This window comes from Pogonomyrmex barbatus, unplaced genomic scaffold (assembly GCF_055798465.1).
Source record: "Pogonomyrmex barbatus isolate J1 unplaced genomic scaffold, ASM5579846v1 scaffold7, whole genome shotgun sequence".
NCBI lineage: Eukaryota > Metazoa > Arthropoda > Insecta > Hymenoptera > Formicidae > Pogonomyrmex > Pogonomyrmex barbatus.
Window position 1 is genome coordinate 3230856 of NW_028297171.1, and position 27957 is coordinate 3258812.

The window sequence follows — 27957 nt, forward strand, 5'->3', positions numbered from 1 at the left end:
CGATAAACGCGAGTCTTGGGTCTCAACATTAGAACACTTATTAATCTACAGACTTTAATTGTTTCTTAAGCTTATTCATAAATTTTATGTTTTTAACAATTGGAAACTTGAATTACAAAAGTATCAGAAAACGCTGTAACTGTCAATTAGATCTGAATTGATATTGAATTAATAGAGGCATTATTGCACGGAAAATAGAAAACGTCTGGAGAATAATAGTGATGACTTTCAGTTATTACAAGGAATAAAGTGAAACGTTGCATTCCATGGCTTATTAATATGTAATGAATATAGCGTAATGAAGCATCCGACGAGTTCTAGAGGCCGAGACAATTTCTCTAGTTGGTTTTCTGCTTCGTATTAGTACAACAATTCGTTATTTTTCTTTTAAAAATCTTGTGACATTCTTTCTACATTCAACGTAATATAATCAGCTCATTGGCATGAGTTTTCAGTTAGATACTGAGGAATTTACCTAATTGTGATAAAATAATCTGAAATTATGATCTATCATGTGATATTAGAGTTAAGTAATAACTAGTTAAAAAGTTAACAGTTAATTAATAAAGTTAAAAGATTAATAAGTTTTAACTTAACTTTAAATAAATTAATTTATAACTTCTAATTTATAACTAATTATAAATACTTATTTTTAATATGCATAAACTTTTATTCATTAACTTTTTTTTTATTAAAAATTGACTTATGTAGAAGAAAAAATTAGAAAAGAGAAAATACATTTTTGTATAAAAGAAACAATATTTCATATAAATTTAATTTACCAATGAAATATTATATTTATTTAATGATCAGTATTGTAATTGTTTTGTTACAGAATATTTTAATTTGGAAAATTATGACATTCTAATTTAATATAAAATAATGCTTTTTAAAATTAATTTTTAAAATTTAATTTAATTTTACGCAACTTAATTTTAAAGCTATTTTCAATTGAATTGGTTTTTTGTTCATGTAACTTTTAACGTAACTGGTTAACATAAATTAATTTTATTAGTTATTAATTTTAACTTAATTTAATTAAAAAATAATGTTACTTACCCAATTCTGCATAATATCAATATCAAGCTCGTGAAAATGTTCGTGAAAATGTTTTAAAAGCAAATTTATTTGAAAGCAATTAAAAAAATATATAGAGAAGAAAATGGTATATTCTTCAATCGAACAAGTTTAATTTTGAAATATGTAAATTGAAATTTGTCAGTGAGTGTCAGTGAGTTTGTAAAGGAAAGGTACTATAAAATCAGAGTGTGATAATTTTTTAATATTTATGTAAGAAAATAAGAAAAATTATAAATTAATAAATAAATATCTAGAACATGTAGATATGTAGTTATAAAATGAGAGTAAAATTAAGAAATTTTGTGATTTTTTGTTTTATTTTTAAAGATGCTAAGTGCAGGATCATTGAGGCAGGCTTTTGCCGAGATATACGTCATAACGTACAAGCAGAAATGTATTTATCATTGACGAGCTATGTGTCATTTCCGATGACGGCGGGATTGTCCGCGATTACTTCCGATTATCTAACTGCTTATCATATTTACATAAACAATTACGAATTCATTCTGCTGCATTTGTTGATCAACTAAATAATGTCCGCAAAAAAAACGGCTAAGAACCTTGAAGAACGTTGAATGCCGAATAAGATACTTTGATGACCTGGAAAAATAAAAATTTAAATGATAATTCAAATCAAAATACAATTATTATAATTAAAAATATTTTAAATATTATGAATATCTCATCGTAACATCATCTCATTAACCTTCATAAATGATTCATTGGATAAGGTAACTATGTGCCCACTAGTAATCACAATTGGTTTTTTAGATCGTATAATTATCACCAAAAGGCTCTTCATTAACTCATTGGGAAGCATCGTCCAGTCCATTTCGTAAACGGCGTTTCCGACTTCAGTGCTCTGCGTATTTAAAAATAAGTAATTAGTTATAAAAAAATGTTTATTAAACCGATCAAATATTGATATAGATATTCCTCCCAAGGAAGATAATAAGGCTTTAAGAGGACTTTATAAAGAGTTTTTTCACCCACTTTCAGTGTCACTTCGTTACTGAACCAGCAATACAAGAAAATCTGCCCAAGCATACAACCGAGATACGTCGAGATCCACACGAATTCGGCGCTCAGCAAGTTCTTCATTAACATTTTGTAGATGGTAAGACAAAGCACTATCGAGCTGACGGTGAATTGCATGAAAATCATTACCGTGAACACCGTATTTACACGCTCCGCAAGTCTGCATCATTACAATTATTCTTTCAATATACTGTGTATCCTTGTTTTTTTTTTTTTTTCACGCACGAATTTATTCTTATCTTCACCTATACACGTAGCGATGATGATAGATGAATTCGCGAATGAGTTGTCGTTCCTTAGCCTTAATCTCTTCCTTCGAGGTGCAGTGTTTTCGGATCTCTCGTAGCATGTCTGGCAATGTTCGAGCACGATGGCAGAGTATATCGAGCTGGGCACAAGTCTGGATCATAAAACCAGAGATTAAAGTCTCGTGGGCGACGCTGGCATTCGCGCAAACTATTAGCGCTATTGCTTGATGTAACGTAGTCGCCCAGAAAGCAAAGTCCGACGAGATGTCATAGGGCACCCATTGGGCTAACGTCAAAGTTCGGGTGCTGATGGAATATCGTAATTGAACGATTGTGGCGAACATTACACAAAATTCGTTTAAAATCTCGAACCACAGAGTAATTATCCTATTGGAAATATTTTATTGGAAAAAAATATTAATATAAATATTGCAAAAAAAATGTGTGTGTGTGTGTGTGTGTGTGGGTGTGGCGTATAATTATATATGTGTGTGTGTGTGTGTGTGTGTGTGTGTGTGTGTGTGTGTGTGTGTGTGTGTGTGTGTGTGTGTGTGTGTGTGTGTGTGTGTGTGTGTGTGTGTGTGTGTGTGGGTGTGGCGTATAATTATATATATATGTGTGTGTGTGTGTGTGTGTGTGTGTGTGTGTGTGTGTGTATAATTTAGTTTGAATTTAACATAATTTTCTCTGCAATTTTTTTATGCAAAACGAGAAAAATTAAGAATTCAAAAATTTAAACTAAATTTTTACATGATGAAATATGTAATAATCTTTATTTAAATTCTCACATTATGTTATATTTTTCAAACATGTAACGTTACATCAATATTTTTTCGCAATATATATGTATATATAATATTTGAAAAAATATGAAATGACGTGAGCAATTTAAATAAAGATTATTACATGTTTCATCATGTAAAAATTTAAATTTGGATTTTTGAATCTTAATTTTTCTTTTGAATTTTCGCATAAAAAAAGATTTCAAAGAAAATCACGTTAGGTCCAAATTGAATTCTTGCAAGTATTAAAACTCATAATACGCACTTTGCATTGTGATCAAAGCGTCGCCGAATATTCATCTCGTGATCGTTTCTGGGTATGCAGACCTTGTCGAGCAACATGTCAGTGAGACTAACAATTTTATCCCGATTTACTACCAGATTCAGCACTTTGAAGCTAACGCTAACTACGGATACACATAGCGAGAATTTCTCGATAAACGTTTCAAGATCTTTGAAAATGAAGCAATCGACTAAACCACAAAACGCGTATGAGTAAAGCAGGAAATTCATAATGATGGAGTAAACGATGTACGCCCAATATTTAATGGATGTTAAACCAATGGGTCGCCAATAGCCGGTATACGTTAAGAGTGCAAACGACAAGGGAAGAGTGTGCATTGTCTTCGATTAAGAGTCTCGGGAAAGGTTTCCGAGATCTTTAGATACGGTCTCAATAAAAATATCTCTTGCGAGACAATGTTCTGAAAGTGCTATTATATTACAGTCTCTATTTCTTCGTGTCAACATTTTATACTATAGCTATTCTCTCTTACTTAAGAAATTACTTCGACCTCCACTAGAGATAATTTATGCATAAGTAAGTTTTGCTAACCATTTCATGAAACGTTACGTACAATTCTACAAAGACTTTTAAAAGCACGGCTATTACACGGTAATTCCGTTTTATTTTAAAAATATACGTTGGCATAAATTTACCGTTATCTTCTCTTATAGTTGCGATCAATACACGTGAGTCTTGGCTCTCAACACTAGAAATTTTTTTTTTAATTTATATATTTTAATGATTTCTTAAAACTAAAATTATTTGTTACTTTTACATTTTTAATAACTGCAAAATTTAAGTTGTAAAAATATCTGGAATCACTATAATATGACAATTGCAAAAGGTACCTAATATAGTGAATTAATGAAGACGTCATTATTGCGTGTTGTAGGAGAAGACAGGAAATGTTGAGACATGTAAAATAGTATAGCGAAGTCTATTCAGTTGCGACAAGGAATAAAGTAAAATATTGCGTTCAATTTATGTTTATTAATTTATGATGACTACAGTATGAAAGTATTCGCTTTGAATAAGCCGAGAAATATTCTCTTCTGCTTTTGTTTTTTTCTTTTTTTTTTCATATTAATATAAAAATTTGTTTTTTTTTTTTTTTCTAGAGACCTTACGATCTCTTTTATCTATTTCAATTCAATGTAGCACAATCAACTCACTGGGATGAGCTTTTCCTAGTTAAAAGTCGAAAAAAATTATATTACCTGATTGACAAAATAATGTAAATTATGATCTACTATCGCATGATATTAATATTAATTATTTTTGAAAATTTGTGAAATAATTCACCCAAAAGCGATTAAAGAAATATATAGTGATATATTCTTCATTGTTTTTCGCACTGAGGATGACCATATTGAAAGTCGAAAAGTTTGCGCAGCTGTTATAAAGTTTTGTAAATGTTATTATTTGTTAAAAATATAACTAGCAATATCACTTAGTTTTGGCTCGTATAATTCATTATTTATGTTCTTGATATACATTCTTATTTATATTCTTATTTATATTTTATTTATATTTGGCTCGTATAATCCATTATTTATATTCTTGATATATATTCTTATTTATATTCTTATTTATATTTGGCTCGGATAGTCCATTATTTATATTCTTGATATATATTCTTATTTATATTCTTATTTATATTTGGCTCGGATAGTCCATTATTTATATATATATATTTTTTTTTAATTAAACAAGAACATTGACAAGAACAAGAACATTGAATTTTTATTAAGATTTATGAATTGTAACTTGTTAATGAACATTTTATGAAAAAAAAGAAAAAGTACAGAGTTTAACAATTTTTTAATATTTATGTAATAAGATAAATAAGAAAGTTAATAAATAAATATTAGAAAATATATAGACTGTAGGACAAAAATAAGATAGAATTGAGAAATATTGTAGTGTATTTTATTTCAGGAAAGATACTAAGTGCAGAATTGAGACAGGCTTTTGCTGAGGGATATGACATACAAACGAATATATTTATCATTGAGTTGTGTCATTTCCGATGATGGCGAGATTGTCTGCGATTACTTCCGAATTATCTGCGGAATTTAAAATATTTACGTATAAAAAATTGCGGATTTCATTCTGTTTGTTCGTCGATCAACTGAATAATGTCCGCGGTTAAACGGTTAAGAACCATGCATAACGTTGAATGCCGAATAAGATATTTTGATGATCTGAAAGAATAAAAATTCAAATATCCAAGTCAAAATGTAGTCATTACAATTAAAAATATTTTCAATATCGCGAATATCACAGTATCATCGTAACAACAGCTCATTGACCTTCGTAAATGATTCGTTGGACAAGGTAACTATGTATCCGCTAGTCATCACAATTGGTTTTTTAGCTCGCATAATTATCACCAAAAGGCTCTTCATTATATCATTAGGAAGCATCGGCCAGTCCATCTCGTAAACGGCGCTTCCGACCTCAGTGCTCTGCATATTTAAGAATAAGCTAATTAAAAAAGAAAAAGTTTATTGAACTGATTTTAAGTCAAATTCTTATTCTTCAAAAAAGATAAGGGATAAATTTAAGATAAGAATTTAAAGATTATTTTTACGTAACCGACTTTTAATGTCAGTTCGTTGCTGAACCAGCAATACAAGAAAATTTGCCCAAGCATGACGGCAAGATATGACGCGACCCATATGAACTCCGCGCCCACCTCTTTTATTAACATTTTGTAGATGGTAATACAAAGCACTGACGAGCTTACGATGAATTGTATGAAAATCATTATTGTGAACACCGAATTGATACGCTCCGCAAGCCTGCATTACACAATTATTCCTTTAATACATCTCTTCTTTTGTTTTCTTCACTTTTGAATTTATGAACTCTTACGTTTACCTATATACGTAGCGATGATGATGGATGAGTTCGCGAACGAGTTGCCGTTCCTTGCTCTTAATCTCTTCTTTCGAGGTGCAGTATTTTCGGACCTCTCGTAGCTTATCTGGCAATGTCCGAGCACGATGGCAAAGTATATCGAGCTGGGCACAAGTCTGGATCATAAAACCAGAAATTAAAGTCTCATGAGCCGTGCTGGCATGTGCGCAAGCTATTAGTCCTATAGTTTGGTGCAACGTAGTCGCCCAGAAAGCAAAGTCCGATGAGAGGTCATAGGGCACCCACTTGGCTAACGTTAAGATCCGGGCGTCGATGGAGTTCCACAATTGAGCGATTACGGCGAACAATACAGAAATTTCGTTCAGTATCTCGTACCATATGGTAACTATCCTATTGGAAATATTGATATAATATTGCAAAAAATAATATAAATATTACAAAAGATATCGAAAAAATATTGATACAATATTAATAAAAAAAAAATATATATATATATATATATATATACTTTTATTAATATGTATCAATATTTATACAATATTATATAATAAACAATATTATTATATATTTATGCAGTATTAATAATATTAATATTGTAACAATCTTTATTTAAATCGCCCACATTATTTCATGTTTTTTTTCTATTTTTTATACACACATTTATATTTACATATAAATTTATATATATATGTATATGTATATGCGGTGTGTGTGTGTGTGTGTGTGTGTGTGTGTGTGTGTGTGTGTGTGTAAAATAGAAAAGTGATATGGATGATTTAAACAAAATTGTTACATTTTATCAGTTAAAAATATTCAGTCTGGATTTTTGACTCTTTCTTTTAGATTCTTAATTCATATAAAAAAAAATTTCAAAGATATAATCACGTCAAGTTGAAATTAAATTCTTAAGAAATTTTAAAGTTTATAATACGCACTTCGTGTTATGATCAAAATGTCGCTGAATATTCATCTCGTGATCATTTCTAGGTATGCAAATATCATTAAGCAGCATGTCAGTGAGACCGATAATTTTATCCCGATGTACGATCAGGTTTAACACTTTGCAGCTAACGCTGACCACCGATACAGATAGCGAGAATTTATCTACGAATGTCTCAAGATCCTCGATTATAAAGCAATCAACCAAACCGCAAAACGCAAATAAGTAAAGCACAAAATTCATTACGACGGAATAAATGATATACGCCCAATATTTAATGGATGTTAAACCAATGGGTTGCCAATACCCGAAGTATGTCAACATTCCAAACGATATGGGAAGAATGTGCATTGTTCTCGATTAAAAGTCTCAAGGAAGCTTTCGAAGCTCTTTAGATAAAGTCTCTCGATAAAAATACTTCTTGTAAAACAACGTTCTGAGGATGCTATTATATTACAGTTTTCATTTCTTCTCCATTTTATGCTACGGTTATTCTCTCTCATTTACTTTGTCCTCTACTGTAGATAAATCATGCATAAGTAATGATTTTGCTAACCATTTCATGAAATGTTACATACAATTTTACAAAGAGTAGCATACGCTATTAGAGGCATGTCACAATAGTTATTACAATAGTTCTGTCTCATTTAAAAATATACGTTAGCATAAATTTGCCGTGTCTGTTACTTTCTTACATGGTTGCGCGATCGATACACGTGAGTCTTGGATCTTAGCGCTTGAATATTTTTTAATTTACATATAACTTCTTAAAATTGAAATTATTCATTACTTTTACATTATTTTTAATAACTGCAAATTTAAGTTATAAGAATATCAAGAACTAAATCTAATATGTGTATGTGACACGCACATATACAATCGCAAATTACGTCTAAATATATTGAGTTAATCGAGACATCATTATTGCGTGCGACGGAGAAGACAGAAGAAACATGCAAAATAATATAGAAGACTATTCAGTTGTGACGGGATATAAGGTAAGATATTGTGTTTGATTGTTCATTAATATATAACGATAATATGATGCAGTATTCGCATTGCAGAAGCCGATACACACTCTTTTTTGCTTGTGACTTTTTTTTTCCTTCATATAATAATACGAGAATTTTCTTTTTTCTTTTCTAGAGATCTTGCAGTTTCTTTTTTCTATTTCAGTTCAACATAGCACAGTCAGCTTGCCATAAGTCCTTTTTTGTTCAATCCAAAAGGACTATGATCGTTCGTTGTAAAATAGACAATTCCTTTCCTGGAAAAGAGAAAAGGTAAGTGATTTGTAATTTCATGTAAAGTATTATATTTTTATGAAGTGATAATTTTTTTCTTCAAATCATTCTACTAAAATTCAGAATATTTTTACTGACGCGTTGGGCGGAGTAGCGTATCCCATGATGATCTGTGTATTATTTCTGCATTCGTCGGATTTAAAATGTGATAATGAAGAGCACTCTACACCTAGAAAAGCTGATTCGTTTAGCAGAGACTCGGCATAAAATCTCCAGGAACGATGATGGCTGCAAAAATCTGTTATAACAAAAATCAACGTTAATGATATCATCTATTTATCTGCTTTTAAAAGAGGAGATATACCGTTTTTGCTGTAGAATGCAGGATGGAGTGGACAGCCGGGCTGTACACGTTTTCCACCGTTCGGGAAGAAATCCACTGTGCCTGTCATCATGGCAATACCGTAACCGCCATAATCCGTATGTATTAGATCTACGAAACGGGCATCAGAGGACGAAAGATGATGGTGGAAAAAATGGAAAAGGGGCCCGGCGGGATCCAAACCTGTACAAAAAAAATCTTTAAATACATATTTTGATACATGGATCGAGTTTTAATTTAATACTGGTATATTTTTCAATTCAGAGATGGAAATATCGCAGACATAAATTTTATTTCTTAAGAAAAAAAATTTAAATACTTTATTTATAAAAATATATCTTCACAAATCGTCAACTATTAATCATTATATTTTTAGGCATTTCACCTAATATATATATATATATATATATATATATATATATATATATATAAAATTCTGTCATTTTTAATAAATTCAAATTTGAATATTTTCCTTATCGCGAATTTATATGAGAGAGAAAATTATCCGATTATTTCTCTCAAATCGTTGTTATTTAAAGATACTTCGGTACTATATTAAACAATAATTCATAAGTGAAGTAAAAATAAAATCGATTGACAAAAAGTTTGCGGACTTTCACCTGTAATTCTAGGAATTTGAAAGTTCACTTTTCTGCCGATGTAGCCGGAGATTTGGCTGCCCATAGAGTGTGCGACGATGTGCAATTTCTCCGTATCGAAGTCCGATCTCTTCATGTCATCGAGAGCCGTCGCGAGAGCATCACCAATGCGAACGGCGTTAGTTGTCAGTTTCATGTACGATTCATTCGCCAATGTACCATAATCCACTGCCATGACATTGTGATCATTTCGCTTTAAGTAACCTGAAAAGATGTAAGTAATTTAAACGCTTGTTGCGATGCATGCCGTCTACGATATTAAGATCGTGTACCTTGCACTATCAGTTGTACACTCTCTTTTTCTACATTTTCCATAAAGCCATGAATATATATCACTGTAGGCTTGCTCTTAATTATTTGAGATGTAATCGCGCTAGCATTTTCCAGCGAGTAATCGACATATTCATGTAAAGTGTTTCTAAAAAAGATAAGCATTTGATTCGATGTACGAAAATAGATTTATCGTAAATATTATATTTTATCTCATTGAAAAGGAAAGATTGATATCATTGAACAAAATGCAATTGATTTCCATTATCTCGAGAATTTAATTTCAAGAGATAAAATCGATAAAAGAAATAAAAAAATGTAAAAACCCGATTAAATACCCGATATAAATACGCAGAAAAATGCTCTCAAGATCCTTGTCGTAGCACGCTCCACCTGCGAAAGAGAAGATTTGATCTATCTTCTACTCATATCAAATCAAACGTGATTGTCATACATTTACACAAAAATCAAGAAAAATTATTTGTAATAATTATTTAATTTGTAATATTTATTTAATATAATAACATATATTAATATAACAATCTCATCTTTGACGGTGTATATGTATAATACATCAAAATATTGACGAAGCTTGAAAATTTCATAGATTGTTTTACTATTTTTTTAAGTAAAAGCTGAACACAATTCTCTGAGATATTTAGAACTTATTTGATTTTTAAATTTGCATTAATCCGAATAGAAAAAAATTGAAATTATTGCGATACTAATACCGGTATTAAATATTATATTTTTAGAATATATATTTTGTTTTAGAATTCAATTATATTAAATTAAACATAATTATATTATTATTAAATTATATATAATTATATTAATATTAATATTATTATTATTATTATTATTATTATTATTATTATATTATTTAATTATACATAATTATTTTGATATTTCATGTATGTTCAAATTATTTAATAATAACTCAAAATTATCTTATAAATTATTAATTTTTATTGTTTCTTGAAATTAATTTCAGGGGATATTTACAATCAAAGCTTTTTGTACCCATCAGGAAAAATTGTTGTGATTAAAAGCTTTTTTTTAATGAAAATATTAAAAATGTTAAAAATTATAATATTTTATTTATACTTCGACTTCTTTATAATCTAATAAGTAAACATAAACAATATAAACATATAACATATATATTCTTTTTTAATTTCGAAATTTCATTTTCAAAGTTTTTACTATTATTGTATAGTTAATGCATTAAAAAAATAATTGTATTTTCTTAATTATATAACTAATTATGAAACTAATAAATAATTTGCTCATAGTTGAACTGAATTCAACTATTGGCCAATACTTACTAGTTGCAGTCCCATATATTATTATAATAATAAGTGCAAATCGTTGAAAAATAGAAATGATCGTCATGGCTCTAAAGCTTTACCGAACAAGAAGAGTTATTGAATCAAACTTAGAATTTTTTTCTGCGCATAGAAATGTAAGAAGCTAAATTGTTAATTTATACGCTCTTTAATTTATGAGACATTCTGTTATCTAATATCGCCCGGTTTGCTGTATGTATAAAGAAACAACGTGTCAAACATTGGAGATATGCTTCCTGGCAAAGAACTTTTTACGCTGAATACGAGAATAAAGCCATAAACAAACAGCAATAAACAAACAGTATATAAATAAAAGAAAATAACAATTAAACAGTTAGCAACTATTAAATGATGAACAGATTATTAAATGATATTGGAAATATGAACTTTAGAAGTATTTTATAAATTTTATAACATATATATATAATTATATTTAAAACATATATATATAATATTTTATAATATGTTATAAATATAATAGAAATATATATATATATATTTTTATTATATTTATTGCAGTATATATTAATATATGTATATATAAATGCAGACGTATAAAAATGCAAATTTTAAAATAATTTTAAAATAAACTTTTAATAATTATTTTATTTTTCGAAATATTTCTTTAATCTTTTATGTTATTCTGTAATTAAAACAAAATTTAAAAGTAGAAGGTACTTTTCATTATTGGATAATATCTAATAACTATTGATTACTTCGATAATATTATTAACTAACAGTTTTATCGTTTTAATGTATACGTATATAATATATATAAATATATAAACTTTATTGACATTGTTTAATTTCTATATTTATATTTTCTCGAACTCAAATAGAAAAATATTTTATCCATAATGATTTGTAGCAAATTTTTAAATTTTTATTTTACATTTTATGTATTTTGTATATTTAATTTTTTCAATACTAAGAAGTATCTTTAAATCGAAATTGAAAAATGTCACAATTTCGTTTTATTATTATATCAGTATAAATGTAAATCGATAATTGTAAATGTTAGAGAAATTAGGTTTAGGAGATATGAATGTTAAATAATGTCTTTTGATATGATAAAATAGCATTTCTACTGTTCTGTATCTAATCTAATCTACATGTTTTGTATTTAATTGTATTTAAAATAACGACTGCGACATTACACATGATGCCCCATTACTCTGTCAGGTGCTCATTTAATCGCTCTCATGTTAATTTATGTGTCTGCAGATTTATGGGAATGTCATGGGACTATCAGTGAGACAAATAATTATGTGTATCTCTTTAACGTGCAACAAGTAAATCAAAGAGGAAATAGTCGGTTGGAAGATTAAATTTTAGTATTTACCTGTCGTTATCACGAATGGTACCTAATTCTACAAGTAAATTGAATACACAGGTAATATTCGAAATATTTCAATTTATTTTTAATAATCGATTTATTTGTAATAATCGATTTTGATAAATATTTAAGCTTTTTTGTAAATGATAAGTTAACAAATAATTAACTTAATTAGAAACATAGAAAATAGGAAATTATTTCCATATTTCTCTTTCTCTATTCGATGCCTTTCGTTGCTTTTAGCATAATTTCTTTCTCGCTTATTGTCTAACGGTTTGTCAAATCAAGTATTTGCTAAACTCAGTATCTTGCAATGTAAAAAACGTCTTGTGAAAGCGTACGCTTAAAATTAATTAGGACGAGTGTACAAATGGATCCTTAAATACTAACGCTCGAGATCCGTACAATTTCATATCTCTGGATTCTCGGGAATGGATGTCATGTCATTGGATACTTGTATTATAATTCCTGGATCCTCAAATTCGAGACGCATAAAATTCTTTTAGATCCTTATGATCTCTTTTACAATCTTTGCATTTATAATGAAAAGTGTAGTAAACATCGACACATAATTATCCGTATCTACTAAATATGGTTGATAAGCAATTTATATTAATCACGATACAATGCTGATAATTTAATGCTAATTGTATTTAGCCGGCCGCGTTTAACATAAAATTTTGTGTGTAGTCATATTCGATCGTCGGTATAACAGATTGAACAAATTTCAGAAATATTATAAGATACATATGTACTCCTAACTCTCCACCGCCTTCCATTACCGTCTCCATGATTTTTTTCATCACTTCCGCATGCCTGTGCAAAATAATTGATTTTTTAATCAAATAAGAATTCAACGAATCTAGATAGACGCGTGTTTAAATCTTTTTTTATTTATTTTACCTGCAAGGATGAACGGAAGCCATAGGAGGGCCAGGTATGTGTGGGTGAGTCTCCATTGTAACTGTCTTTTTAGCATGATCTTGACTAACATCTTCATACATCTCTTCTACACTAAGTGCTTTTCGATTCTAATTGAATAAAATACATATAATAGATCTAAAAATAATGCGCAGTAATTTAAATATTTAATAAATATATATTTTACCTCGTTATATCCGAATAACCATAATCTAGGTGTTTGATAATATTTATCATATGTAATGTACAAGTCATAGGTGCGAGTGCGAATAATCTCTCCCTCTGTAAACGAGTTCCGTTTCTCACTGCCAGTTTTCTTAGTGCTTTCTGTTGTCGCATGCTACGAGAGCAATAATTGCTATCATAAATTCAGAATCATAAATTCAGAAAATCCATCTTTCCTCATAGATTCATGTTTCCTACCTTATCCTGCTCATCCAGCATTCCACTGATTTCGAAAGCATCCATATCAGCAGCATCTTCATCATCTTCATCATCGTCTACATTATCTTGAAGTTGAGATAATTCACCTAGTGTATCTTCGAGTGCCATTTCTGTCACTCTTTCATCTAAACCAGCAACGCTAGTGGCATAATGATGAGTGTCCACCCAGCCACCTTCAGGATCATCAGCTTCTATAATACATTCTTGTTCGTTGCTGTATTCCATCTACAAACAGAACAAACAATATTATTATATGTAAATCATAGAGGTTGTATATTTGACTGTAATATTACCTGCTTGCATCGACGTGTACAAGGAACATTACGAGTCAACAGGAACTGCTTGCCCTTTGGTAAGTAAGACTTTGCCCTATCCTCATCGCCAGTGGCCCACTGCCATGTGGGACAATGATGCACTAAATGATCGCCCGCCGCTACAAACTCCTCAGGTGTTAAGACACCTGTCTCTCGAAATTTACTCTCCTTAAAAGAAGCATGTAATTTCATATTAATATAGGATATTCAATAAATCACAATACAACCTGTAAAAATGGAACTACATAAAAAAGCTCCGATAATTACAAAATAATTGTTTTATTACATAATCTTTGACAGATAAAAAGACTATCATGTATAATTTAATCAATCTTTTATTCTTTTTTTTTCATTGATTACACAATTTATTAAACATTCTGTGTTCCCCCTCTCTGCTATTCAGCAATAATCAAACTAAAGTATCTAATCTCCGGCGAATTAAATATTCAATTTCCGATGGACAAAATAAAGACACGGAAAAATAAAAACTCTGATGGAAATTACCTTCAGCACTGGCGTCAAGTATTCAGCTACGCCAAGCGCGGTGCCCTTTACAGAATTTATTACACTTTGCATTGTTGATGATTCGTTTGCGGGGATACGAGAAAGATAGATAGAGAGAGAGAGAGAGAGACAGATAAATAATCCGTGTCCAGCACGCGGATGTGCAAGAGAAAAAGAGAAGCAATAACGTCGCTCAGCAAGGGCTCATCTCGATTCACGACGGAAAAGTCTTTTCCCGCGTCGCAACACTTGCTTGCTATTTTCTGTTTTTTTCCAGTTCGCTGGATCGATTCGCGTTCGAACGGGACTGCACACAAGCCTCGTTCGACAGGTGACTACAGCGAACTATTGTGGAATGTGAAAAATCACTAGTTGGCCACCGTCGCCATCTTGAACATTGTCGCCAATACTATTATACACAAATTGAAATTCCTAGGATTCAAAAATCAGGGGGTTGATTATGCATCTTGAAACAAGATAAGAATTACAAAAGGGAAATTTACTAGATTTAGATAGGACTAGTCTTAGTAACTCTGCTTAAGGGTCGGCTGGAGACAGCATAAAGATCTCTCGCGGCCGGCTGTGAATTACGGATTCGCTAATACATTATTATGGCTAAAATGGCTAATTAATATAACCTTTTTGATGATGAAATCATCAATGTAAATTTTGCAAAATAACATAACAAAATCTTTTTTTGAAAAAAACTTTATTTTTATTTTTTTAATAATTACATTTCATAAAATTATCCATCGCCGCCATCTTAGTTCCTGTTATCCATTATAGCAGACATTTCATTCTCCTCTCTTTTGATGCTTCACCCTCGCCGCATTGCGTTACTATGTTACTACTGTTGTTCTTACATCCATGGATTGTGATGAGTCTGTGATGGAAGGTAGAAAGAAACAAAAAAACAAGCCAGTGGATTTCACACGAGAACTTCACACGTGCCTCATTCGCTACTATGCGCGTCTCAATAAGCTAGACGAAAAATGGAAGGAACTGTCAAAAAGTGCAGAGAGACCACTCGAGGGCCTGGCTAATCGAACCGAGCAGTTCCGCTATGTCACGAAGTAAGTAGTTTACAAGGGGTTTCTCTAGTAATTTACAAGTGATTTCCCGCCACGATTTCGATGAAGGTATGTTAGGTGACGCGACTATAGCAGCGCGAAAATTACAAAAATCATGATCAAATTCAACTTTTAATTTTAAAATTAAAAAAAATAATCTTTTTATATTTATCAAAATTTTGAAAATATCATCGGTGGAATCATTTGATTTTTTTTACAGCTATTTGATATGCTATTAAATATAAAATTAATAAAGTTTAAGGATGATCCAAGTTTAATTTTAATTCAATATGCTTCTTTATTTTTTTAATCCTGAGAATTAGAAGATAAATAAGTTAAACGAGATCAAAATTAATAGAAAAGGACATTAAATATAATTAATAAAACAAGAAATTAAAGGTAAGAAATTAATTTCGATGTACAAGAAAGTTATGCTTCAGTTCACAATAGAGAAATAAATTTATATGTCAAAGTCTGATAACAAAATTTAACAATAAAAAATTATTGATATAGGAACTACTTTAATTTAAAATTATTAGAAAATTAATTGATTTCTTAATAAAGAAGACTTGAGAATGGATTTTGCTCATTCTTATAGTAAAATAGAAGGGACAGAGGACTACGTGAATCAAGAGGTACGAGACAGATTGATATTCAAAATCTTCACGGGCCTCGAGGAAGAAATGACAATTCTCTTGAATATCCTGGCACAATTTAATGATGCCAATCAGGTACTCTTAATAATTAATCTCCACTTTGCTGAATTAACGAAAAGAATATGACGTTTGAAATTTGCGATTTCAGGATTTGAAGAATTATTTGGTTAATTTAGAAAATGCTAGAAGTAAAGTATCCTTAGAGGATGAAGATATGAAGGAATTGAATGAAGGGACGCCATGGCGACCGGCACTCAATCTGCTCATGCAATGGGCCGTGGAGGGTTTTCAGTTTTATCACAATATGTAACTGTTATAATTTTAACAGATAACAGTACAATCGCTTCAGTATAATTTATTGTTTTATATGCGTTTAGGTATCTTCGTATCAATAATTGCATGAAATTGGTTGACTATAAAAAGGAGGAAACTATCGATAATCTGATTTCTTCCTTCACAGAAGACAAACGCGGAAGGAGAAATATAGATGGTAGGTATAATTTATTTTTTCATCCCTTTTCTCTATAAAGTTGTTAAAAAATATATATACTTGAGATTACATGATTATAAAAGACATACAATACAAGTTGATGGTAATATTATACTTTTGTTTCCCCTCCATCTGTTATCTCGATTTTCTCGACTACTATTGTTACGTCGTGTATAGCGATATAGTATAAGTTAAAATCATATCTTTGATCGCTATTTCGAGAATGAAATACATCGGCTCGTGCGATCATTTCCAATATATATCTTTGATAAATATTAATTATTTCAGTTATTCAAATATTGAATAATAGAAAAATTGACCAAAGATTCCGTATGTTTTAGGGATTTTCATCTTTACACATTTTCTAGCTAAGGAGACTGTTCATTAGAGATATGAAGATACATGGATCTAATAAAGATAAAATTGTGCGGACACAGATACTTTACGTTGATAAATTATAACTTATTTCTCTCTCTTCTTTGTAAGATGTACTTTTATAATAAATATTTTTACATATAAAAAAATAATAATCAATACAAAATAACTAAAATTAATTCCTGAATATTTTAATTTTTTAATGCGACTTTTTAATAATTATTATCTTTTTATCATATTTACATGAGAACGTATGATTCTTTTATTTATGAATATTTGATATGTACATATTTACGCGTTAGAATTTCCAGGATGCCTAAATCATAAAGGATGATAAATCATGACTTGTCTTTTACTCTCTCTCTTTCTCTTTCTCTCTTTCTCTCTCTCTCTCTCTCTCTCTCTCTCTATCTACCCTTGATGTCTTCCTTTCGACGGAGAAGGGCTCGCGTGCGGTTTCGCGTTCTGCGAGCCTGCTGCCGAAAGAGAGAAGCGTCGAGGCGCCGGCGCTAGCTATTGATTCCCTTGGATATATCCGTGATTTCAAAAGTTACTATCACCAGCGCACACGGGGGTGTCAGTGGCGAACCGCTCCTCGACCGCGGACAAGGTCCTCGTGCGTTTCCTCCTTTGGTCCCCGGCAGGTGGGTAAGGATTCCGCCTCCCGCTCCATGGTAGAAACGCAAATGACCAGAACAATTTTGAAATATTTCGTTTTCGTGACGGACGTGTACGTATGTTCAAATAAAGCTGTCACGCCTACGCAAGAGAAGGATTTCCGTGGATTTGCGAAGGGTTTTCCGTGTCAATCGGCTGAGTACAACCGTACAAAGAAGTGAAGAGCGAGGGTGTTTTTACATATGTATCAAGATTATATGTATATATATATATATACACATATATATATAAAAAAAAATATATATATATATATATATATATATATATATTTATTTATTTTAGTAGAGTGGATGGCTTTTCCTTCCTCACGGATATGTAGAAAAAAATTTTAACGCGCGCTAGAACGTGCACTTACGTCAAAGCAAAAATCAATTTCCAGTAAAGTTTTTGATCGATTTTTTCGTATGTGAGAGATACATATGCAAGTTTGCATAAGGAGGACACGTGTATATTCAAGAAGCATATGCGCTTTTAATTATGGTCAACATCTGCGTGAAAGAACATATATGTATACACACACCACACACACACACACACACACACACACACACACACACACACACACACACACACACACACACACACACACACACACAGATATAAATATAAATTGAATCCATAAGAGTGCCGCATGCACATATGGACAGTTTCCATATGAGAAAGTTAAAATTGATTAATTATGAATTAAATAATTAATTTTGCGTGAATGCGTGTTGATTAAACATAGATTAAACGTAGCGCATTGCAATTTTGATATAAATCTCTTTCGTGGCCATTTATATATTTATATATTGTAATTTTACATTAATTTGTATTATTATCAATATTTCTTTCTTATTCTTAGAAAAATTTTTAACTCTTTTATATGTGACTTTCGTTCGTTACTTGCTTAGCGTTTACTTTCATCTTTCCTAATAATCATTTCAATTTATTTCTCAATAGGATGAAGCGTCTAGATCTTCTCGTTTAATCAAAAGATTCGCATTTGAGAAAGAATTAAAACCAAAAGGGAGAAGATATGGCGAACACGGCTCATCTTGTTCGCCGGCAAAGCTCCCGCGACTTAAAGCCCCAAAAAAGCATCGATAAGCTCGAAATGAAAGAAATGCGTGGTAGATTAGTGGTAGAGAATCGAAAGAACGTCGCCACTGCCAATTACGGGGCCACCAATGCGGCCTTCGAAGACATCAGTCCTAACAAGGTACCTATCTCGCGTTTATCCCTGCAAGAGATACCAAATAAAGACATTCATAATAAAAATATATACATTTATAATAAAATAAAATTTAATAAACTTATCTTTTCGTTGATCTTTATAGAGCAAAATAGGAAACGGCCCCGGCAATAACGATGGCAAGGCGACTTTCCGACCAGAAGCAGGCGAAGACGAGCGTGAAAATTGGGATAGCAAGCTCACATTTCTCCTGGCGACCGTAGGATACGCGGTGGGTCTTGGAAACGTATGGCGGTTCCCCTATCTGGCCCAGAAGAATGGTGGAGGTAGGTTCATCACTTCGTTCGGATTACTTAGATTCTTTCTGGTACAATCGTACAAGCATGGTTTCTAATCTTTATAGGCGCTTTTTTAATTCCTTATTTCGTGATGTTGGCCATTGAGGGTATTCCTATATTTTATCTGGAATTGGCAATTGGCCAGAGACTGAGGAAAGGTGCTATTGGAGTGTGGAATCAGGTAAATAGAACAAAAAATCCAAATGAATATTTATGAATCAATGAAAATGAATTTGAAGATGAACTTTTTCTAAATGAATCTGAATCTCTTTCTCAAAGGTATCCCCGTATATGGGTGGCATCGGAGTCAGCAGCGCTGTAGTTTCTTTCAATGTGGCTCTGTATTACAATACAATTATCGCCTGGTGCCTATTTTACTTCGTTCAGGTAAAATACTATCTGCCTAATTGACGTTTCATTCGTTACTCATAGAAACCTAAATCTGTTCAGAGTTTCCAGTCACAATTACCTTGGGCAGAGTGCCCCAACAAATACTTTCAAAATGGATCTTACGCGCCTGAACCTGAGTGTTTGGTAATGTCCAAGTTGTCTTAATACAATATAAATTAGTTCACCGTGCGTGTATGCATGCGCGTGCATTAAATGCGCCTTCGTTTGTAACGTGAGATTAAATCGACAGGCCAGCAGCCCGACGCAATACTTCTGGTATCGAACCACCCTAATGATATCCAAGGACATCAACACGCCGGAAGTGTTTAACTGGAAAATCGCTCTGGCGTTGATTATCGCCTGGATCCTTGTTTACATGTGCATGATTAAGGGTATCGCATCCTCGGGCAAGGTGCGAGATGTTTTCACTATCGAAATTGAAAGTTATCGATTTTTTAATTTAATTGTTAATTCTCGAATGATCATATTTTGATTTTCTCAGGTTGTGTATGTGACCGCCACGTTCCCGTACATCGTTTTGATTATATTCTTCTTCCGAGGCGTAACGTTGACGGGTATGTCAGACGGCCTACGGCATCTCTTCACGCCAAAGGTGCGCTCCCACGTTCACCTTTAAAATCAGTTATTAATGAAGAACCACCTAATTCATTCTCGCATTTTAGTGGTGGACGTTGACCGATCCTGTAGTCTGGTTGGAAGCTGGAACACAAATCTTCTTTTCTCTAGGTTTAGCTTTCGGCGGTTTAATAGCATTTTCTTCCTACAATCCGGTGAACAATAATTGTTATCGTGATGCCATCATGGTTAGCCTGACGAATTGTTTCACGTCTATGTTCGCAGGGATTGTCGTCTTCTCGATCATAGGTACGTGTGATTTCTTTCCTTGAAAATTTCTTATTCTTAAGTTTCTAATTCTGCTTGAACAGGGTTCAAAGCAACCATGGTTTACGAAGACTGTTTAAAGGAAAGAAATAACACGCTGATGAATATATACGGTCAAGCTGGCAAGATACCCGAAGATATCCCGATTGCCGGAACGTTGTTGAACATCACGAACGGCAATGGATCATTGGACAATTTGATAATGCCAGAGCTGCCAGAATGCGATCTGGAGAAGGAGTTGGACAATGTGAGTCTGAAAGTGACTTTTATTAACTCGCGTAAATCATAAATAATGATAATCACGGTGATTACAGTCGGCCTCAGGCACAGGCTTGGCGTTCATCATCTTTACCGAGGCGATCAATCAGTTTCCCGGTGCTCAGTTTTGGTCGGTGCTGTTTTTTCTGATGCTGTTCACGCTGGGAATCGATTCCCAATTTGGTACCTTGGAGGGTGTCGTCACCAGTATTGTCGACATGAAGCTTTTCCCGAATTTGAGAAAGGAGATTCTGACAGGTTAAGTACTTTCCATTGTAAAAGGAACATTTTTTATTGAGAGACATTATATAGATAAGTATAAACTTGATTTTGTGCGCAGGTGTGATATGTTTGGTATGCTGCATCATTTCAATGGCCTTTGCTCATGGAGCTGGGAGTTACGTTTTTGTGCTATTCGACAACTTCAGTGGAAATTTCCCGTTGCTCATAATCGCGTTCTTCGAATGTATAGGCGTGTCTTATGTCTACGGTTTGAAAAGGTAAAGCACATAAAATGTTTGGAGCTTCAAGATTTCGAATAAAAAATGTATCAACACGTTACAATTCCAGATTCGCGGATGACATCGAACTGATGACTGGCAACCGACCTGGCCTCTATTGGTTGATATGTTGGAAATATCTTAGTCCACTGGCGATGTTAAGTATTCTGATCGCGTCTTTTGTCGAGATATTTTTTGAAGGAAGCGGTTATCCGGCCTGGGTGGCGAGTAAAGGCATCACCGAGAGACACGAATGGCCTGTCTGGGCTCTCTTTCTCATCGCGATTCTTATTCTTACTTCCGTTTTATGGATACCCACAGTCGCTATTTGCAGGTTGGCATTAGTCTTTTTGTCTACAGTTTATAACGTTAACACTGTGATCAATGTTGTACTTTGTTTTATGCGTGCTTTGCATGAATCTTTTTGACGATCCATTTCAGATACTTTGGAATTCTCATCATCGACGACAACGAAAAGGCTTGGTTCCCGGCGGCGGACTTGAAAGAATTCCACGGAATCATGCCGCATGAAGTGACAGTGGCTGAGACATTGCTATTTTGCATCAGGAGTGATGGTTCCGAAGGACTGTGCTGTCCCACGGGCGGTCCCAGCGACGACGAGGACGAGGATCTTACCTAGGATCAATCTCGATCGCGACGCGCGTTTCCATGGGTGATCTTGCCTCGAGAAACGCTCTACTTCATCCTGTGACGATCATTTTCGGCCATTGCTGCTTGGGGTCGAAAATGGCTGCAATCCATTTTGGTGAATCTGGTCGATTTGTAGTCAACGCATCCGCGTGGTAGGATCTTATCTATTATGTCAATTAACGTAAGCTTCGGTAATAGAAGTCGTTTCTTCATAATGCAAAGACGGAGATACATTCGTAAAAAAGATTTATTTTATTTTATTTTATTTTTCTTTTCAATAATTTCTAAGTATTTTTATAATTATTAATTTTATTATCAGATTCAAATTTTTTTCCAGAGATTTAGAGCATGATTATCTGAAATTTAAGTATCTGGTATCATCGATAAGGATACAGGCTGAGGTTTATTTGAAAACATTCTTCGAATGTATCTCCGTCTCAAAAGATATATAACTCGTTAAAGATATGTAACTCGTTTGGAATTTTGAGTTTTTCAAATGACATTAACTATGCGAAATGGCTTTCGGAGTTTCGCGGATATTAAGGGATACTAGATAACCATCTGCACACACAGTTTTCGAATGAATGATATAATCGCGCGTCGCGTGAACGGAAACGGGAAGTAATTTTTCGCGGACAAAATTGCCTGTTATACAAGTTACCGATGAAACATTTACTCTTTAGCGATTGCGATTAACGTCAGATTTAATAAGATTAGCGGTAGGAGCCGTCCAGTGGACTTGGGTGGATATACCCGAAACATTGTTTTAGATAGATAGCCTCGGATTAGAGCGTTTGGATCCTTAGATCGATGGATATTTGAAGATTTTGAAGATCGATGGATCTAAAGACCTAATCCTATAAGAACTCAAGAATGCAAGTAAGAAGGTGAAGATATTCAAATATTTAAAAGTGCGGACAAAGATCCGTAGATATCTAAGAAAACAAATATATCAAGATGTATAAATATCTCAGACAATACGAGAAGATCTAGATCCTTCCAAAGATCTAAGGATTTGGAAATCCACGAAATTTACATAAAAATTGATTATGTGGATGATGATAACGATGACAATAATGAACTTAACGTAAAGAAGATAAAATTAATGACAATAATAATCGGACTAAATCATGCTTGACAATAATGTTAATATTGCGCAGCATGCGATGCGCATTCGAGGATGCCTGGAAAGCCGGAAGGTTAATAATTTTCGACCGATGGAACCGGTTTCTTCGGGCGAGGAGATATCATCATCCGGGCCATAGGTTAATCAATTAATTAGTTTTACATAGGTCAATTATTATTCTGATTTCCATCCTATTACCCATGTTCAAGTTCAACCTGGTATGGAATAAAAAAATGATATATGTATATACAAAAAAAATATATATATATGTATATATATATATCATATCACACACACACACACACACACACACACACGCGCGCGCGCGCACATCTCGTGTTGAATTAAAAGAAAGAACCAAAATCCAGGTCGAAATTGAACATTAAAAAGTGTTTCCGAATATTCCATGGAATCTTCCTGCTCGCTCATCTTTGCGACAATAGACAAATGGCCTGATATCTTCCAGTGATATTTTAACTCTTTGCACTCTGCATATCTTACTGTGTATCTTGTGAATCATATTAAAGAAGGCTAATTATTGTTTGCATTATTTTATACAGAGAAAACATTATATCCAATCATATTTTATATATAAATATTCGATTACTTTCTTCTGCAGCAATATAGATTCGAGTTTTTCACATTATCGAATGTACAAATGTGACTAATTTTTGTGACTAAATTTTCTAGGTTTTATGTTAAAACAAGATATTCTAAATGCAAAGAGTTAACAAATTAATGACTATTCGGTTGTGGAGTATTTGCCTAAAACGTACAAATGTTAACGCGGACAATAAATAGAGTTTTATTTCTTCGAGTTATCTATTAGTAAAAATAAACAGAAAGATAACTGCATTAGCAATCATTAAACAAGTAATTAAATAATAACAATAGGAGTCCTTAATAAACAATGACGAAAATTGTCATCGTTTAATTAACGACAAAAGCTAAATCATATCTTGATATCATATCATTTATTATAACGCACATACTAGTTTTCTATCTTATACTCGCTCGCTCTTCCTTCACAAAAGAAAAATTTTTTTAAAAATCAGATGCGTTTGATAAGACGTTCAAAATTTGATATTATTTATAAATTCAAAATTATCTTTCCTTTTTATTCTTATTAGATGCGATTAAACTATGTTTCTTAATTGAAATTGATTACTTTCTATCCCAAGAGGATCCAAATAGGAGTTGAAACATTAACATTTATGTTAAATTCAATTTTTGTATATATAGATAATAATTATATATATATATATATATATATATATATATTAATAATTGCGTTGGCTCTTATAGACTTTTTCTTACTCTGGATTTCCATTTGACATCTCTAAATTCTAATGTTTCAAAATATAATCGACAATCTCATATTTAATTTTATTAAGAGAGTAAACCTAAAGAGATATTAAAAAAGAAGAAATGTCGCAGCACGATTTGTTCACGATGGCTGCTATAATTATCGTTGGAGCTACAAAGAGAGTGATCTATCCTATTGTACTTTTGTTAACCATATATCGTCGATGTAGCTTGCGCAATAATTCAAATTAATACACCGACGGCGGACGGTAGTAATTATTATTACATATTTGCGACGATTGCGATACATATATACAATAATATTGCGTATACGTAAAACTGTACATATATATATATATATATATATATATACATACATACATACATGAATATATTGTTGTCAGTTGAATGTTAAAATAAATACCTTGAATGGATTCAGACCTGTCTTCCCAACTGAAATACTTGAGAAATCAGAATTATTTTCAACATATGACGAAAACGTGACTTTGATGATAAAATAAATAATTTATTATTTATGATAAAACAAGAATTACAGATACTACATATAGAGTACTTATTAGTCTATGTTTTTCCTTGAGATATTGCGTTGGAACTTTTAGTCAACACTTGAGCTTTTTTTCAAAAAATTTAAATTTTTATTAAACTATTACGCAAATTTCGTTTTCATAAATCAGAGATTACCAGAAAAGAAAATAAAAAAAATTTAAATGTAATTACTAACAATTGTATATATGTAGCACTTATGGAATTGTGTATATATATATCCTGTATGTGTTTACACGATCTTATCATTAACTATTCACTAGCGTACTTACGTTCGATAACAATAGCTTCCACGTCTCATATGGCGTGTAAAAATATTTCACGGTAACAAGATACTTAGTCCTTTTCATGTACACTTTACTATTTTACACTCTCTTGAGATTTCTTTGTTAGATATATCCTTCTCTAAATCTCTTCTTCAAAGCTCATATTTTCTTCTTCCATCGCGGGAAATCGCCACCACCTTGACTTAAATCTATGGCAGTAAGCTACATATCGGCATCAGTAATGTAAGGCCCACTCATTTTCCTGCAGAAAAGTATCGACTACTTCTTTCATCGCCAAGTTCGGGATCAGCTGATCCTGCGTCAAACGCACACGAGTGACTGGATCAAAATGACCAACCCGTTGGAGATGCTCTTCAATATCTTTCCGCTCATATGTAATTCCACTAGGTGTAATCACTGGTTCCTGCAGAATCTCGAAGCTGATCTTACCACACAGGTAGTCGGGCACCTCTCTTTTCTGCAAAACATATCATTCATATTAAGGATTATGAATTGTTATTATATATAAATTATAACAGGATTAATAAGATATAATCAAAGCATATTATCAAAGCTATAAATTCAACGTATATAAAGAACATGATTCTAAGAGAAGTAAAAGAGATACAAACCCGCCTTCTCTCGTCAACTTTAGCGAAGAGATCATTGAGTCGTGATATACAGGCATCTCTCTTCTCCTCAATCTCATCTTTTCTTCTAGCGAATTCGGCTGAGTTTTTTTCATCGGAATCTTTTGCCGTTTCCTGTTCTTGCAGAGTCGCTAAATTACGCTTCGCATCGTCTACAATCAATTGATTCAGATAAGTCTGCAGCTCGATATCCTGAGAAATCCTTTGCTCCTCTCTTATTTGGAATCGACGCTTTCGAGCCTGCCGCAATACACTGGTGATGTCATCGCCATAGTTTAGCTTCTGTTCTTTTGCCAAGTCTACAGCTGTACCATTTAAAATAAGTATAAGTAAAATTTGTATTAAAACTTTATTTCATATTTAAAAACATAATAAAAAAATGTGAATTTGTTTTCGATATGTACCTCTTTGCAGATATTTGACAGCTTCATCAAAAAGCTCCAATTCCAGGAGGGCAAGTCCCAAAAAGAAATGACCTTTCATTAGACAAGGATCTATATCCAAAGCCCATCTGCAGTCTTTGCACACGGATTCCCATCGTTTCAGCTTTAAGTGACACAATGCTCGATTTGTATAATACAATGCCTGGCCTGGATTCTTCATCTGACAGAAGGACAGTTATTATAATAAAAAGAAAACAGGATAACTTTCGACAAGATTTTACTTTTATTCTCATCTTGAGGATTGATTGTGACTCATCTTGATACAAGATGAAAATTAAAAGTGAGAAAACTTATTAAATTGAGACGTATGAAGTCGCAGATATTCTAGTGAATTTTCTCACTCTTGTAATTTTCGCTTCGTTTCAAGATACACAATCAACCTTCTGGCGTATATACGATGGACTTTTATTTCTTGACACGTATTCGAACAATCGGATTCAAAATTTCCCTCGTTTTTGCCGAATTCTAGTTCTAATACCGACCGCTAGGGGCACGATCGTGCTGTTATCGCTGACATACTATGCGATTCGTGATTCAAAACAAAAAATATCTCGTCGCGATGACAATCGTGGCGAGCACAAAGTAGGTGCACGTAAGATGCGTGACAATTCAGAATCACGATTCACGATCGCGCCACATCGAGCGCGCATGAAAAAAAAGTCATTGTACTCACGATCGCTTTTGTGTAACAACTGGCCGCGTCCTCGTATTTATGTAGATCGAAGAGACGATTCCCTTGTTCTTTTAACTCCTTGTCCGACAGGTTTGCCGTCGAATACATCTTACTCATGATGGCGGCTGGTTGTCACGTCGCATGCACGATCAATTAATTTCTTCTCTTCTTCTTTTATTTTCTGCGACTGAAAACGCACGAGGTCGAAAGTGGCTACGACACCCTTTGTCTAACCTCAAATGGACGCCCGATATTTCATCTTTGTTCCGTCCACAGTTTTCAATCTGACGCTAACCTAGACAGAAAGTCAAATGTGTTTGCAGTTCGATGTGACTGCCATCTTAAGAAGATCTTAAGAAGATCTTTCGCAAAATTTTGTTATTCTAGAACATTATCGAGCGTGCGCTTCGCGCATATCATATATCCCCTAATGTTCTCTTTACTTTTCATTTGATTTTTTTATTAATTTATACATTTAGCAAATATTATTTATTGTTTATCAATAAAAAAAAGATAGTATAAATATGCACATAAGACAAGTATAAATATGCAGTATAATATTTCTCTTCTGATTTTTCTATAATTTTAAATGTATATTTTCATGCATAGAATATACATATATTTTGATAAGAAAAACCGTTGCAAATTTTTTTAAACTTTCAGTTTTTGACTTTGATCTCGTTGGTGATTTTGATTAGAAAATAATTTTTAATAATAATTTATAACTGCATATTTATATATATTTTCTACTTTTTAATTAAAAACAA

At 32.4% G+C, this 27957-nt stretch overlaps 7 protein-coding genes and 2 long non-coding RNA genes across 15 annotated transcripts in view; 3 read left to right on the forward strand and 6 right to left on the reverse strand.

The window, feature by feature from the left end:
* Window positions 1-1378: 1378 nt before the first annotated feature.
* LOC105433138 (4-vinylanisole receptor-like) lies at window positions 1379-3996 on the reverse strand. Its single transcript, XM_089083087.1, has 5 exons — window positions 3414-3996; window positions 2364-2753; window positions 2074-2278; window positions 1787-1942; window positions 1379-1680 (listed from the first exon to the last, which is right to left on the reverse strand). The coding sequence occupies exons 1-5, from the start codon at window positions 3767-3769 to the stop codon at window positions 1633-1635; spliced, it is 1155 nt and encodes a 384-aa protein (XP_088939213.1). The 5' UTR covers window positions 3770-3996; the 3' UTR covers window positions 1379-1632.
* Window positions 3997-5341: 1345 nt separating this feature from the next.
* Window positions 5342-7609, reverse strand: LOC105433139 (4-vinylanisole receptor-like). Its single transcript, XM_011648274.3, has 5 exons — window positions 7253-7609; window positions 6318-6707; window positions 6037-6238; window positions 5747-5902; window positions 5342-5638 (listed from the first exon to the last, which is right to left on the reverse strand). The coding sequence occupies exons 1-5, from the start codon at window positions 7606-7608 to the stop codon at window positions 5591-5593; spliced, it is 1152 nt and encodes a 383-aa protein (XP_011646576.3). The 5' UTR covers window position 7609; the 3' UTR covers window positions 5342-5590.
* A 506-nt stretch (window positions 7610-8115) lies between these two features.
* On the forward strand, window positions 8116-8798 carry LOC148934923 (uncharacterized). Its single transcript, XR_016140829.1, has 2 exons — window positions 8116-8255; window positions 8434-8798. It is a non-coding gene; the product is annotated as an uncharacterized LOC148934923 (long non-coding RNA).
* Window positions 8384-11466, reverse strand: LOC105433126 (pancreatic triacylglycerol lipase-like). The gene is made up of 7 exons (XM_011648262.3): window positions 11141-11466; window positions 10151-10205; window positions 9815-9960; window positions 9504-9746; window positions 8866-9066; window positions 8640-8799; window positions 8384-8524 (listed from the first exon to the last, which is right to left on the reverse strand). The coding sequence occupies exons 1-7, from the start codon at window positions 11205-11207 to the stop codon at window positions 8449-8451; spliced, it is 948 nt and encodes a 315-aa protein (XP_011646564.2). The 5' UTR covers window positions 11208-11466; the 3' UTR covers window positions 8384-8448.
* A 1094-nt stretch (window positions 11467-12560) lies between these two features.
* Window positions 12561-15061, reverse strand: Atg3 (Autophagy-related protein 3). Its single transcript, XM_011648263.3, has 6 exons — window positions 14681-15061; window positions 14156-14344; window positions 13842-14087; window positions 13606-13758; window positions 13401-13528; window positions 12561-13313 (listed from the first exon to the last, which is right to left on the reverse strand). Exons 1-6 carry the CDS (start codon window positions 14750-14752, stop codon window positions 13151-13153), a joined length of 951 nt encoding a protein of 316 aa, XP_011646565.1. The 5' UTR covers window positions 14753-15061; the 3' UTR covers window positions 12561-13150.
* Window positions 15062-15333: 272 nt separating this feature from the next.
* LOC105433129 (uncharacterized) lies at window positions 15334-17450 on the forward strand. Of its 2 annotated transcripts, none has more exons than XM_089083110.1 (5): window positions 15334-15753; window positions 16349-16481; window positions 16555-16712; window positions 16867-16896; window positions 17238-17450. In XM_089083110.1, the coding sequence occupies exons 1-5, from the start codon at window positions 15548-15550 to the stop codon at window positions 17266-17268; spliced, it is 558 nt and encodes a 185-aa protein (XP_088939236.1). In that variant the 5' UTR covers window positions 15334-15547; the 3' UTR covers window positions 17269-17450. The 2 variants fall into 2 exon arrangements, with proteins under 2 accessions (XP_088939236.1, XP_011646566.2); XM_011648264.3 differs by having other exon boundaries at window positions 15347-15753; window positions 16784-16896.
* A 306-nt stretch (window positions 17451-17756) lies between these two features.
* On the forward strand, window positions 17757-23547 carry LOC105433130 (sodium-dependent neutral amino acid transporter B(0)AT3). Of its 6 annotated transcripts, XR_016140833.1 has the most exons (15): window positions 17757-17915; window positions 18892-19150; window positions 19269-19449; window positions 19527-19642; window positions 19741-19848; window positions 19894-19995; window positions 20102-20263; window positions 20354-20464; window positions 20535-20736; window positions 20799-21001; window positions 21069-21270; window positions 21353-21512; window positions 21583-21846; window positions 21954-22315; window positions 22938-23547. XR_016140833.1 is itself a non-coding variant. In XM_089083103.1 (14 exons), the coding sequence occupies exons 2-14, from the start codon at window positions 18968-18970 to the stop codon at window positions 22150-22152; spliced, it is 2193 nt and encodes a 730-aa protein (XP_088939229.1). In that variant the 5' UTR covers window positions 17757-17915; window positions 18892-18967; the 3' UTR covers window positions 22153-23547. The 6 variants fall into 6 exon arrangements, 5 of the variants coding, with proteins under 5 accessions (XP_088939229.1, XP_011646567.2, XP_088939230.1 ...); XM_089083103.1 differs by having other exon boundaries at window positions 21954-23547; XM_011648265.3 differs by having other exon boundaries at window positions 19912-19995; window positions 21954-23547.
* Window positions 23548-25099: 1552 nt separating this feature from the next.
* Window positions 25100-27455, reverse strand: STUB1 (STIP1 homology and U-box containing protein 1). The gene is made up of 4 exons (XM_011642491.3): window positions 27191-27455; window positions 26479-26677; window positions 26057-26379; window positions 25100-25902 (listed from the first exon to the last, which is right to left on the reverse strand). The coding sequence occupies exons 1-4, from the start codon at window positions 27305-27307 to the stop codon at window positions 25660-25662; spliced, it is 882 nt and encodes a 293-aa protein (XP_011640793.1). The 5' UTR covers window positions 27308-27455; the 3' UTR covers window positions 25100-25659.
* LOC148934924 (uncharacterized) overlaps window positions 27351-27957 on the reverse strand; it is a 214717-nt gene continuing 214110 nt past the window's right edge. The window contains exon 4 of the long non-coding RNA XR_016140834.1: window positions 27351-27485. This is a non-coding gene — a long non-coding RNA (uncharacterized LOC148934924). The remainder of the gene's footprint in view (window positions 27486-27957) is intronic.